General features: G+C 47.8%; 4 protein-coding genes across 4 annotated transcripts; 2 read left to right on the top strand and 2 right to left on the bottom strand.

Moving 5' to 3' along the window:
• Positions 1–1,902: 1,902 nt before the first annotated feature.
• On the bottom strand, positions 1,903–3,051 carry DFL_002331 (mitochondrial 37S ribosomal protein uS9m; the record flags this gene model as incomplete). The annotated part of the gene is made up of 2 exons (XM_067631101.1): positions 1,903–1,994; positions 2,145–3,051. The coding sequence occupies 2 exons, from the start codon at positions 3,049–3,051 to the stop codon at positions 1,903–1,905; spliced, it is 999 nt and encodes a 332-aa protein (XP_067493679.1).
• A 447-nt stretch (positions 3,052–3,498) lies between these two features.
• Positions 3,499–5,117, top strand: DFL_002332 (uncharacterized protein; the record flags this gene model as incomplete). Its single annotated transcript, XM_067631102.1, has 5 exons — positions 3,499–3,528; positions 3,599–3,785; positions 3,990–4,038; positions 4,097–4,346; positions 4,404–5,117. The coding sequence occupies 5 exons, from the start codon at positions 3,499–3,501 to the stop codon at positions 5,115–5,117; spliced, it is 1,230 nt and encodes a 409-aa protein (XP_067493680.1).
• Positions 5,118–6,089: 972 nt separating this feature from the next.
• Positions 6,090–7,041, bottom strand: DFL_002333 (uncharacterized protein; the record flags this gene model as incomplete). Its single annotated transcript, XM_067631103.1, has 6 exons — positions 6,090–6,125; positions 6,186–6,272; positions 6,341–6,563; positions 6,653–6,726; positions 6,823–6,836; positions 6,951–7,041. 6 exons carry the CDS (start codon positions 7,039–7,041, stop codon positions 6,090–6,092), a joined length of 525 nt encoding a protein of 174 aa, XP_067493681.1.
• Positions 7,042–7,945: 904 nt separating this feature from the next.
• DFL_002334 (uncharacterized protein) lies at positions 7,946–12,122 on the top strand (the record flags this gene model as incomplete). Its single annotated transcript, XM_067631104.1, has 5 exons — positions 7,946–8,188; positions 8,262–9,536; positions 9,605–10,771; positions 10,837–11,388; positions 11,562–12,122. 5 exons carry the CDS (start codon positions 7,946–7,948, stop codon positions 12,120–12,122), a joined length of 3,798 nt encoding a protein of 1,265 aa, XP_067493682.1.
• Between the last annotated feature and the right edge of the window lie 564 nt (positions 12,123–12,686).

Raw genomic sequence — 12,686 nt, forward strand, 5'->3', positions numbered from 1 at the left:
TCGTGCAGCCTATAGCACCCCGTTAATATCGTGACAATAGTAAGCGAGGGCGTCGAACCTATGGAACCTCAGACTGACCCGCGGCTGCACGTCCGGTAACCTGCTTCGTCCCATCTTGAATTCAGGCATCAAAGATTCCATGGTCTGACAGGATTCGTGCGAGGATTGGATTCTAATAATATCTCCTATCAATCGACGACATCGACGGCAGCCCGGTGGGAAGCATCCAAGGCGAAATCGAACCCACTCTATTCGAGATAAACCAGGACCAGTGCATCCTAATAGATTGTATGAATACCTGGGCGGGTTAAAATCACCATGTTTCGCCCCGGACATGGATTGTTTCCAGTTTAACCGATGCCCTAGCCAACTTAGCGCGTCGCAGCAGTGTTCCCGACGTGTGCGGCCGAAATCCAAACAACCAAACCACAAAATCCAACCTCCAGACCCACCATAACGTGTTGCGACCGTGAAATCTTACCATCTCTTCGCACGGACGGCAATTAATAATACTGACTGGAGGGGAAAAGAAGGGTTTTCGATCTCTTAAATCTCTCTGCGTTAAAACTGAAATAGATTAAAAACTCGTCATTCTCGTCGCTATTTTTAGCAGGTTCCCACGATATTCGAAACGCGCCACGCGGGTCTTAACGACTTTTCGTCCAACTGAACGTTGAATTCTTGTACGTACGGAACATGTTCACAGTCAAAACGTCGCTGCCTGATCGCGCGAAGCTGACGAAGAAACCGGTACTACCGCAGATATATTCACATATTCTTCTCAAGACAGTTTTCAAGGCACACTCCAGAAATTTTTTTATTTTTAATTTTTATTTTGTGTCTTTATTCCTTTAGCAAATGCGACCGGCTAGCGGTGACATGGGGGTCCGACTTGAGGTCGGAAATTGCCATAAGAATAATGGACCATTATTATAGCCGTTTCCAACCTTATATGATATACATACAAGACAAGACAAAAGAGAGAGAGGTGTGTGCATGTGGCTAGCGAGCTAGCTCGTCGATGAGCAGATCTGCTTTCGGGGTAGTTGGGCCCTAATTTCGCCTCTGGGATGTATCCTGTAAGTTCAGTTAACCCAGGGAAATTATATACAAATTTCATGGTATTACCAAAGAAAATAATACAGCTCTACTATTACAGCTTGCAGCTCTTAAGATCTGCTGGGTGGTTTGCATTGACGAAAATTTCATGTTTTTTATAAGCTCATTTCGGACACAGAAGGCCTTAATTGGGCAAATCAAACCCTTATATTTGCCAAAAGTGAGGAGGCGTCGTAGGAAATCTAGGGAGATCCCGGGACGCGAGGTTGAGGCCAGCGGTATTTACTCCGTACTCTAGTATGGTGGTTACATGAACTTCAATTTGGTGAGAAGTGAATATACATATTAAATTTATTATCCTAGGTGAACCCATGACCTTTTGGTACATATTGCGCTAGCAGCCATCGACCTTCAAAATCACGTTCCGTCCAATAAAATCCAAAAGATTGATCTTTTGGCAATCATATCTTGCCGGCCTGTGACCTATTCGGGTTATCTACATACGAGCACTACTGTTGTTCGAGTAATCTGGACCGAAGGATTGACATTGATGACACCACTATTGCTTCAGTGCTGGATGACTGATGCTTACGCTTGACTGTCGACTGTGGCTGATGATCGGATGCCAATACCCTACGCGCCTATACGGAATGAAGTTTTATATTGCAGTCATCAACGCTGGGGGCAAATATGTATATTGGATACGAAAGGAGCTGTAGCTCCAAAAGGTATCACATGAGCAAAGGAAACAAAAAGTACAAAGTAACTGTACATATATATACAAACAGCACACACGCGCAGGTGTGCATGAAACGTAGCTGCCCATAACACGAAATGTGCCCTTCAACGAGCAACCCAAGCAGGCATATCCCTTGCTTTGAGCTTTCCGTGCTTTTTCCTCTCAACAGTTCTGGGATCCCTCGTGATAACACCGGCTAGAGTTGACACACAACAGTTAACGGTCATGCACAGACGTAATCAAAGAGAACAAACGATAGGCAATGTAAACACGGGTAAAAGGGACGGAAGGAGCGGACAGGAGACGAAAAACCAAAAAGGGTTCTGTGGCTTTTCTGGCGGCTTACCTCTTCTAAGCACTGGCTTCAAAAGTGGCTCATGAGTAAGGAGCGCTTTGGTAACGGCGAGAGTTATGGCGCCGGCTTGTCCAGAAATCCCACCTCCCCGTGAAGATGCCCAAACATTATAACGATCGACACGGTTGGTGACCTTCAGTGGCCAAAGTATACTCTCTCGGTCGACCAACCGGGGGAACATTTCGAACAATGGCTTTCCGTTTACATAACACCCACCCGAACCTTCAACTAAATATGCTTCGGCATTCGAAGTTTTCCTTCGCCCTGCGGCTCTAGCTCGTCCGAACCTGTCAATAACCTTTGGCCTCCTGCGCTGCATTGCCGCAAAGTCTGGACGCTTGTAGGTATCAAGCACCGCTTTGACTTCCTCCGGCATCAGATCCGGTTGGATCCTATTTAAACGCTGGAGCACTGCTCGCACTTTCTTATACTTCGACGCCTGCACCACTCCTCCGGCCATACTTCTGAAGTCTGGGAGTGTCCTCCAAGCCGTTCTTGGCACTTCGCTAGGAAGCACTGTCGGAAGGGTTTGATATTTATACAGCAGATCTTTAAGAGTAAACCAAGAGTCGAAGAATGCAGAGTTGCCGGTGAAATATGAGGGAGATGCTGGGACGACTCTGGCCCCAGGGGGAAGCTCGAACTCTTCCTCTGGGCCATCTCGCTCTCTGAGTTTCTTATATTTGGCGGTGATTGTTTGAGGGCCCGTATCGACGTCGTCATCTTCATTCTGCATCCGTCGAGGAGTTACAGTAAATGCCCGGGTCTGTTGATATAATGGCAGCATCCTCGGCCGTGTAGCAACCATCCTCAGCGATCTACCCGTAAAACCGACATCCTCCAGCAGCGCCCGAAGGCAGCATGTCATCGAGAAGGGATTCCGTGTTGAAGACGACATTGTTGTATCTTCGACGAGGGAAGGTTGATATCGAACCAATTGGTTATTCCTGTTCACTCCGAGAGCGCCTACTCCATACCACAGATGGCTCCAGCGGCTAACGGAGTGGATGTAAAAGATTGTAGGGCAGTAGACGATGAAAGCCGGCGCTGGCGGACGTTCTTGTGTCGAGAGCCTAAAGACATGAGGTTGAAGCAGAGCGAAATTGAGGCCTGTGTCTGCAAAATTGGCCGGGCTAAACCGTATTCAGCCTAGTGTGTCTTTCTTGACGGCATTGTGTTGCCCCTCGCCTTTTGGGTGTGTTGAGTCAAATTCAGATTCGTGCTGGCGAAAAAAAAAATATTGCGGGCTGCCCCTCCTTCCTTCTGTTCCCCTCCATCTTCTCTTCACCACCTCATCTTCTCTACATCTTAGCATCTTGACCTCCAAGAACTACAAGCTGCAAAAATGTCTTTCGGCACCCTTTACTCTAACGCGGTATGTATACTACCCTGTTCATCTTCCATCGGTGTCTTCCAGTCGCTCATTGTCATGTTCTATGATATAGGAAAACTCCCGCACTGTTGGCATCCTATCCATTGCTAAAGAGAATGGCCTCGATATCAAGGTCGAGGAGGTCCAGACTGGTTCTGCTTTCCCAGCTGAACTCGTCTCCAAGAGCCCCTTGAAGAAGATCCCCTTCTTCGAGCAGGAGGACTTCCTCCTCTCTGAGTCTCTTGCCATCGCCATCTATGGTACGTAACAGAAACTTCACCCATCCCCACATCCCCACCCTGATACAATGATGAAAAATCTTGTTTTATTTTTACAGTTATCCCTGTCAGAGTAAAAACAATTCCTGTTGAGAAATTTACTTCTGAGTATCATCACTCTTTTGAAGAAACTGTGTCTCGAACCAATCGTCCCTATAACCTCAGGATGCTAACTTTGAGATGCAGTTACCTCCCAGAACGAGAAGACCACCCTCCTCGGAAAGAGCAAGCAAGAGTATGTTGTACTTGCCTTCTAGGGCTTCTTATAACTGCTAACAGCATATCGCTTCTAGATATGCTCAGATCCTGAGGTGGATGAGCTTTGGTACTGGCGAGATTCTTAACACCCTCGCTGGATGGTTCCGCCCACTCCTTGGATTGGAGCAATACAACAAGAAGAACGTCGATGCCAACCATGCTACTGCCTTGGCCCAGATTGGCATCCTTGAGAGCCATCTCCTCACCAGGACTTACCTCGTTGGCGAGCGTATCAGCGCTGCTGACTTCTTCCTTGCTGGCATTGTCTCCAAGGGATTCAAATATGTGAGTCCTGATGTTCCGTAGTCAATGGGAAATAGTAAATTCTAATGCTTGCTGCAGGTTTTTGATGCGCCATTCCGCGCGAAGCACCCCAACTTCTCCAGATGGTGGGCTACCATCGCCAACCACACCTCGTACGTCGGCAAGTTCGAGTTCATCGAGGAGGCCGTCAAGTACACCCCTCCATCCAAGGCTCCAAAGGCCGCCCCAGCTCCAAAGGCTGCTCCTGCTCCAAAGGCCGCTGCCCCAGAGCCGGAGGAGGAGGAGGACAAGCCAGCACCAAAGCCAAAGCACCCTCTTGAGGCTCTTGGAAGGGCTGAGTTGGTCCTTGATGACTGGAAGAGACAATACTCCAACAGCGACACCCGCACTGGTGCCCTCCCATGGTTCTGGGAACACTACAACCCAGCCGAGTGGTCGTTGTGGAAGGTTGACTACAAGTACCCTGAGGAGTTGACCCAGGTCTTCATGACCTCCAACTTGATCGGTGGATTCTTCAACCGTCTCGAGGCCAGCCGAAAGTACATCTTCGGATCTCTCTCCGTTTACGGTGAGAACAACAACTCCCACGTCACCGGTGCCTTCATCATCCGTGGACAGGAGCACACTCCTGCCTTCGATGTTGCTCCCGACTGGGAGAGCTACAACTTCACCAAGTTGGACCACACCAACGAGGATGACAAGGCTTTCATCGGTGACGCCTGGGCTTGGGATAAGCCAATCACCGTTGGTGGCACTGAATTCACACACGCTGATGGCAAGGTCTTCAAATAAATGTAATATTCATTTATCATCCTGGAGACGGCCGGTTATCACCTAATGTCCCTCTTTATTTTCTTGATGCGTCTCATGACCAGGGCGTAGATTGCATTTTCCTATGGAGAGGGGGCATAGTTTCCTGCCTACGATTTTGATAGCTTTTTATGTAATAGGATAGCGTTAGAGTTAGGGTCGTGGGGCATCAGTGCTTACATCGCACGAGAATAAAGATATTTTCATGAACATATGCTCTGTCCATTGTAAAACTAGCCTGTGACCAAGTAGAAATAGCATATCAACGTGCAACCTCCTGATCGGTTCCCACGATACGGTGTGCATAGGGTATTTCATAAGCTGAACCGGTCCTTTGATTTGTTACAGATTTGGAAGTAAGCTTATACCTGTTCTATTGATATCATGATGCGATATATTCGATTCGGAATGCATGTTTTATGGAGCATTGATGTTTCCGAACCAAGGCGATTGCTTCCACTATTTCCGTTAGTCTCGAGATGAGAAAATACTAGGATGGTTGCGAGATGCAGGCTGTCCGTATAGGTACCTGGGTATGTGATATAGTCCAGACACCAGTATATGGGTGCCAGTCTTGCGTTGATAGGTACCGAGTATATGACGCTCTGCTAGCACGTAGATACTCATCGATCCTGTAAATACGCACGCATAGCCGTAAAAGGTGGCTTCTAGAATAATGGCCCATAGGATATACATACGAGGGGGGTGATTTGAACTAGAAAATCCCGACGTTATATTCGTTATAATAATTCAGTGGAAAAAACCTAGCTACGCCTACTACGCAAGAAGCTAAAGGGGTAAAAAAAGAGCATCAAGAGAGCAAAGAAATGAACGAGTAAACAATCAAGGAGTCGTCATCAGCCAGGGTTCGCCGAAAGGGGAGTTGCCTTGTCTAAAGGTAACCAGCGAAGGGCGTTATCTTGCTTGGGCCGAAGCTGTCTTTAGCGGTCCCGTTTAAATGGAATCCAAAGTCATGCTCATGGAGACATCCTGTGTGGTTTGTTAGATATCGTTCTGGATCTTTAGGCTGTTAGGGTGGCAATGGCTTACTGTATTCTCGACCATCTTTGTGAATTCCTCGAAACTGATCTTTCCATCTTGATCCTCGTCGGCTTCCATGATTGTCTTGTCAACGATCTGGAGTGGATTATAAAAAATCAGTCAATATTCACTCGATATACCTGTTCCTTGGGGCAAATGCGAACCTGTTGGAGTTGATGGTCCTTCAAATTACTGCCAACCATCATTTTCAATACGATAAATAGTTCTCCGTTGGAGATATATCCATCACGGTCGATATCGTAAACCTTAAATGCGAAACGTAGCTTCTCTTCCTTATTTCCTTTAGATGAGAAAGCGGACAACCCGGAGACGAATTCTTTGAAATCGACGTCTCCACCACCATCTTCGTCAAAGATTGCTATCATTCTATGTATAGACGATTCGAAGGTCAGAATACCTTTTTCGAACATATCGAGGTTTCTACTCATCGGAGGCGGGTGGAATGGTTTATATACCGTGTTGCAAGTGGATTAGAGGAGACCTGTGGGAGCGACAGGAATTCGTCCCGTTCGATGGTTCCTGAGTTGTCCTGTTTTTATCGAGGAATAGGGTATCTCCGGTCAGCCCGTGTATCTTCCCAAGACATTCAATATCTCCCGTCTTCCGAAATTGATGCAAGAAATACCTTATCCAGCTTCACTAGAGAGTAGAATACATGTTAGCGACTTTATCTTGACGACAACATGGGTCTGACGTAGCCCAAAAACGAGCCGAAGGAGGGGCTGTGAAGAGGGGGGCCGGGTTGCGACGTACTGAACCGCTTCCTTAACCTGTCAACCTCTTCCCGGTCGAAATTCGACCCGGAGACGATGCTATCTATCATCTGCGAGTTTTGGTTCCCCATTGTGATGGTTTATAATGGTTGAACGACGGGTGCTCGTGGTTTTTTTTTGGTGAGCTGGTAGTGCAGTGTGGGGGCGAAAGGCAACTAGACTTCGGTGACTACCCAGCTTGCAAGGCCGGTTCAGCTCTGCTATGCTATTATAAAAACGATGTAGCGGGTAGTATTATCGTGGTGACGGTGAAGCTATTCGAGAATGGTGGATAAGGTCTTCAGGGGAGACAGCTAGCAGGGTTGCAGTTGTAGTAAGTCTAAGTTCGAGATGTGAAGAAAGTCGTGCTCTGCTGCATGAGGCTGTTTGGTTTAAGCTTAAGTTTTTTGGGCTTCGTTAGACCAGGCCGGCCAGCCAATCAGCCGATTCCAAACTCCCAGCCGCATACAACCTCTCATTAATGAAGCACTTACGCAATACGTTTTTATGGGACCGGGATATTTATTTTGGGAACTTGGCTATGCTATTCATATCCATCGACGGGCTCTCTTGAGCTCAAACTTCGGATTCCTAACCGTATATACTTCGTATATGCATGGCTCGCCATGCAAGACCGAAATGGACATACTAGTATGGGTAGTACAGGATGCTAATTAACAAATACTATAAACTTCAAGACCTATAAGTGCAGCTACCCCGCTAGCCAGATCTCCATTCTGTCTCATTGGCCCCCCAGCCGTGCACTGTGATCATGCCGGTCGGCCTCCTCAATCAAGAGCCAAGTGCGGCTTGCAGTTTGCGGCCTGTCGCATTGGCGGCAAGCAACAAGCGAAATCTGAAATCTGCGACCACAAAATTTTGTTTCGCGAAAAACCCGCCTCTGATCCAACCTTCCTTCGAAAAACTTCCAACTCTCCCACAACAGACATATATAGACCGCATACTCCGGTACAAGGGGTCTCCCAAGCAGTCGCCATGGGTAAATTCGTACCTCGGGACCGAAAACAGCGGAATAAATCGAAATCAAAAGATACCACGATCGCCAATGATGTCTCGTTATCGTCGTCCCGGAATCCGAATGCCTTGATCGTCGTGCCACGGACGGCAGAGGAGAAGGAAGCAAAGACGAGACGGAAGGAGGAATTGAAGCAGGAATTGCGTGCTGCACAATCTTCCAAGATTACAAGCAAGAAGGCGAAGCGGTTGGATAAATATATTGTCAGTAGTAGCGGCCCATCAAGCTTGTTCAACGGGACAGGGAATGGTCTAACAAGATAGTACTTGGAAATAGGATAACAAACTAAAAAAGGAGGAACGGGTACGGTTGATTGAGAAACTAAAGGATGTTCAAGGAGATACCAGTCTCCTTGTCAAGACGACCCAGCTCGGTGTGAAGCACGAATCCGCACGAGACCAATTGAAACGGGCGATCAGAGAAGAAAAGGCTGGTATCAATGTTGAAGAAAATGCAGCAATACTCTACGAAAAGCGAGAGGTACCAACGGGGCCACCGGAATCGATACTACTACCGCAAAAGAAGCAGACACAAACTGGTCCAGTCGTTCCTAAACCCTCCGCACCCTCACCCTCACCCGTAGCCGTAGCAGTACCGAAAAACCCGGCCGTAGATGTTCCCACCGGCTTCGGAAGTGGATTAAAACGACCTCTTGAGGTGGATGAGTTCGGGCTACCGATCCTGAAGAAAATGAAGAAGCATAATCCCGAAACTGTTGCCGAAGAAGCAGATGAAGACGAACGCGCGGTTTCGAATAATGTGGATTCGGAAGAGGGTGGTGCCTGGGAAGGGTTTGGCTCGGAAGATGATGGTGTAAATGGAGAGGTCTCGTCTGAATCTGGAGAATCAGATGCAGAGTCTTCTGAAGGAGATGAGGACAACGACGACGAAAGTGCAGAAGAGGATGAGGACGACGAAATGGAGATCGAAAAGGAGGAGAAACGACCTAGTTGGCGCAAGACGGCAGGGAAATCAGAAAGGGCATCCTCGTTCAAAGCATGGGCGGAGACGGAGAGAAATAAAATTCTAGAAACGACAGATAAGCAATCAACAAGCTTAGGAGCCGTCCCTGGCGAAGCGATATCATCATTCCCTTCGGCGGCATCACTATCGAAATCCTTGAATACCGCGTCACAAAACGAAGAGCCTCGATACAGTGCTGCAAACAAACCAGTGGTCCAACCCACACTAGTGAAGAAGCCTCTGGATGTCTTGCTATCTGAATCCAAGGACGGGCGGAAAGCCCGTGCCGTGGCTGTCAATCGGAAGGAGGAGATCCAGGCTCAACGTCTCCAGCTCCCAATAGTCGCAGACGAACAAAAGATTATGGAAACCATTCACAATAACCTGGTCACTATTCTTTGTGGTGAAACCGGTAGCGGAAAGACCACTCAGGTTCCCCAATTTCTTTTCGAAGCTGGGTATGGAGATCCTAATGGCGACACCCCGGGCATGATTGGAGTCACCCAACCCCGAAGAGTCGCTGCCGTGACGATGGCGAAGAGGGTGGCCGACGAGTTAGGGGAACACTCAGATAGGGTGTCATATCAGGTATACATCAGCATTCGTTGAGTCTAACGTGGAATGAAATCGATAAGCTAATTAAAACTCCTTTCTAGATTCGGTTCGAGCGAACAGCTCATGCAAAGACGGCGATCAAATTTATGACCGACGGCGTTCTTCTAAGAGAATTGGGAGAGGACTTTGCGCTACGGAAATACTCTGCTATCGTCATCGACGAGGCCCACGAGAGAAGCATCAACACCGATATATTGATAGGAGCTTTGAGCCGTATCGTCAAGCTCCGTCTCGAGATGTCTAAGGAGGATAATTCGGTGAAACCTCTCAAATTGATCATCATGTCGGCTACTCTGAGAGTAAAAGACTTCACTGAGAACGAGAGGCTCTTTACGTCACCCCCACCGGTTGTTGTATCAGAGGCTCGGCAACATAAAGTAACGAATCGATTTGCGCTTCGAACACGGCATGACTACCTTGAAGAAGCCTACAAGAAAGTCTGTAAGATCCATCGAAGACTTCCAAAGGGAGGTATACTTGTCTTCTTGACTGGCAAACAAGACATATATCAGTTGATGCAAAAGCTTCGCCGGACGTTTCCTTTGAGTGATGGGAATCGAGAGAAAGACGGCGAGGCAGGAGGTGCTTCGGTTCAAATTCTACCAAAGGATGCGGTGACCGAAACAGAGGAGGTAGAATTTGGAGGCGAAGATAAGTTCGATTTGGACAAAGCCGAAGAGGATGATGAGGATCAGAGGGACTCCGACATGGAAGACGACTACTATGCTGTAGAGGATACCACTGACGATCTCATAGTCCTCCCCCTCTTCTCGCTTCTGCCAACTTCGGAACAAATGAAGATATGGGTACCCTTGAAACCTAACCAAAGGCTCTGCGTTATTGCCACCAACGTCGCAGAAACGAGTTTAACCATCCCTGGTATCAGCTACGTTGTAGACAGTGGGAGAGTCAAAAACAGGAACTTCGATGCCACGACTGGGGTTCAAAGCTTCGACGTTGAATGGGTCAGCAAAGCCAGCGCCTCCCAGAGATCTGGCCGTGCCGGTCGTACAGGACCTGGTCAATGTTACCGGCTATACTCTTCGGCAGTATTCGAGCGAGATTTCGATCAGTTCGCTAAGCCCGAGATTTCACGCATGCCAATTGAGGGTGTGGTGCTGCAGATGAAGGCCATGGGTTTAAACACCGTTGTCAACTTTCCTTTCCCTACACCACCTGACCGTGATGAAGTTAGAAAGGCAGAAAAGGTATGCGTATCGTAAATATAATGAAGGTTGTGTAAATCATGCATATGCTAACCTGGTTTACATAGCTCCTGGGGTACCTTGGTGCACTAGACCTGAAGGGTCGGATAACAAATCTTGGTGTGACTATGAATTACTTCCCCGTTTCACCAAGATTCGGTAGAATCCTAGCAGCTGGGCATCAATACAACTGCATGCCTTACGTTATCACTCTTGTAGCGGCCTTGTCGGTTGGGGAGCTGTTTGTACCTGAACATCAACTAGATTTCAGCCTTGCGGATAGTGAAGACGGCAGTGACAAGGAAGATGATCTTGCACCAGACTTTGCAGAAAAGATGGAACTGGACCGTAAAGAGGCACAGCGGAAAAAGTACAATGCAGCACAGCGGTCTTTCGCCATGTTGGATACGACCAGCGATGCGATCAAATTACTTACAGTTGTTTGCGCCTATGAATACGAAACACGGCAGGCCGATTTCTGCAAAGACAAGTTTGTCCGTGCAAAGGCTATGCAGGAGGTTCGCAAGCTTCGACAACAGCTGACCAATATTGTTCGATCCCAATTTACAGATGCTATTGGTCAGTTTGAAGTCAAGCTGCAGCCTCCAAAGGATCTGCAGGTATGTGGTAAAAATTTCTTTGGGATTAGCTCTTTATTCTCCCTCTTTTGTTTTTCGAGTCGGTCTATATCGAGCACGGTATGGATCGCAAGGATTTCAGACTACGTAAAAAGTGTCCTGACGGGGTTATCAAGAGCACATGGCTAACATGGGCGAGCGTGGGGAACACTTAGATCAATGCATTGCGACAAATCATATCGACGGGATTCATGGACCAGATTGCCATCCGCGGTGATCTCTTACCCAATTCTCTCATCAAGCCTAACTTCAAAAAGGTGGTAGACATACCATATTTTACGTTATTCCCATCTTCGACGGCAAGGCTCGGTGCTAAGCTAGAAAATTTGAACGAAGTGGCTGTATTCATCCACCCATCATCGATACTCGTGGAGCTCCATCAAAACCGAGATTTTTTCCCGGAGTTTGTAGTGTACAGCGAGATGCATCGAGGGGCCACGAGTGGCAAGGTCAGGATTAAGCCGTTAACGGCGCTGACCGGGCAGCAGCTGTCAAATCTAGCGAAGGGAAGCCCATTGCTTACTTTTTCGAAGCCATTGGATAAACCGGCACCAATCGTGAAGGTTGATGAAACAGGAGGCATCACACGTGAGTGCTGGGTAATACCCCGGTTTGGAGCCGCGGTAGGCAAGGCAGAGCAAGGGTGGACATTACCTCCCCGACGGGTGACGCAAAAGAAGACACCGGGGAGTGCGGTATGGACGACGGAGTGGTAAATACCTTTTTTTTTTTTTTTTGCAAATTTTGGTGTGGAATATGCGGGCTGGGGGTAGCGAGGATGGAGAGAGTGATCAACGATAGGAAGCGAGTAGAACGGATGGCGGAATGGTTAAGCGGTTCTTTAGGCATGGCTTTCGAGGATGGACCTGGTGGAGCTGCAGGTGGATAGCTAAGCTTGCAGGCGAGGTGTGCTTGCATGGGGTGCCGGGCAGAGATGAGTCCGAGGGTATCGAGGATTGTATGCGTCGGTGTTCTTCCGTCATCGATCGGGGAGCCAGGCTGATTCTGCAATTGAGGGGTTATCTAGAGATAACGAGTTTCAAAAGACACTACAGCACCTAATACGGTGACAGATAGAAGGAGCAGGGGAGCCAGATCTATGATCTAGCGAACCTGAGTTCCTTCTAGTGTTGATCATTTCCTTTGATATCATCTGTACGATATTTTAAAGAGGTTATATTGGGGAGGGTATGTACGATAGAGTATTTGAGGTGGTGTCAAACGGTTATAGATTTTTTTTTATGACGGTAACTGGTAGCCGTAGGAACTGACATCCGAAT

This window comes from Arthrobotrys flagrans (assembly GCF_004000055.1).
Source record: "Arthrobotrys flagrans strain CBS H-5679 chromosome Unknown unitig_3, whole genome shotgun sequence".
NCBI classification, from domain to species: domain Eukaryota; kingdom Fungi; phylum Ascomycota; class Orbiliomycetes; order Orbiliales; family Orbiliaceae; genus Arthrobotrys; species Arthrobotrys flagrans.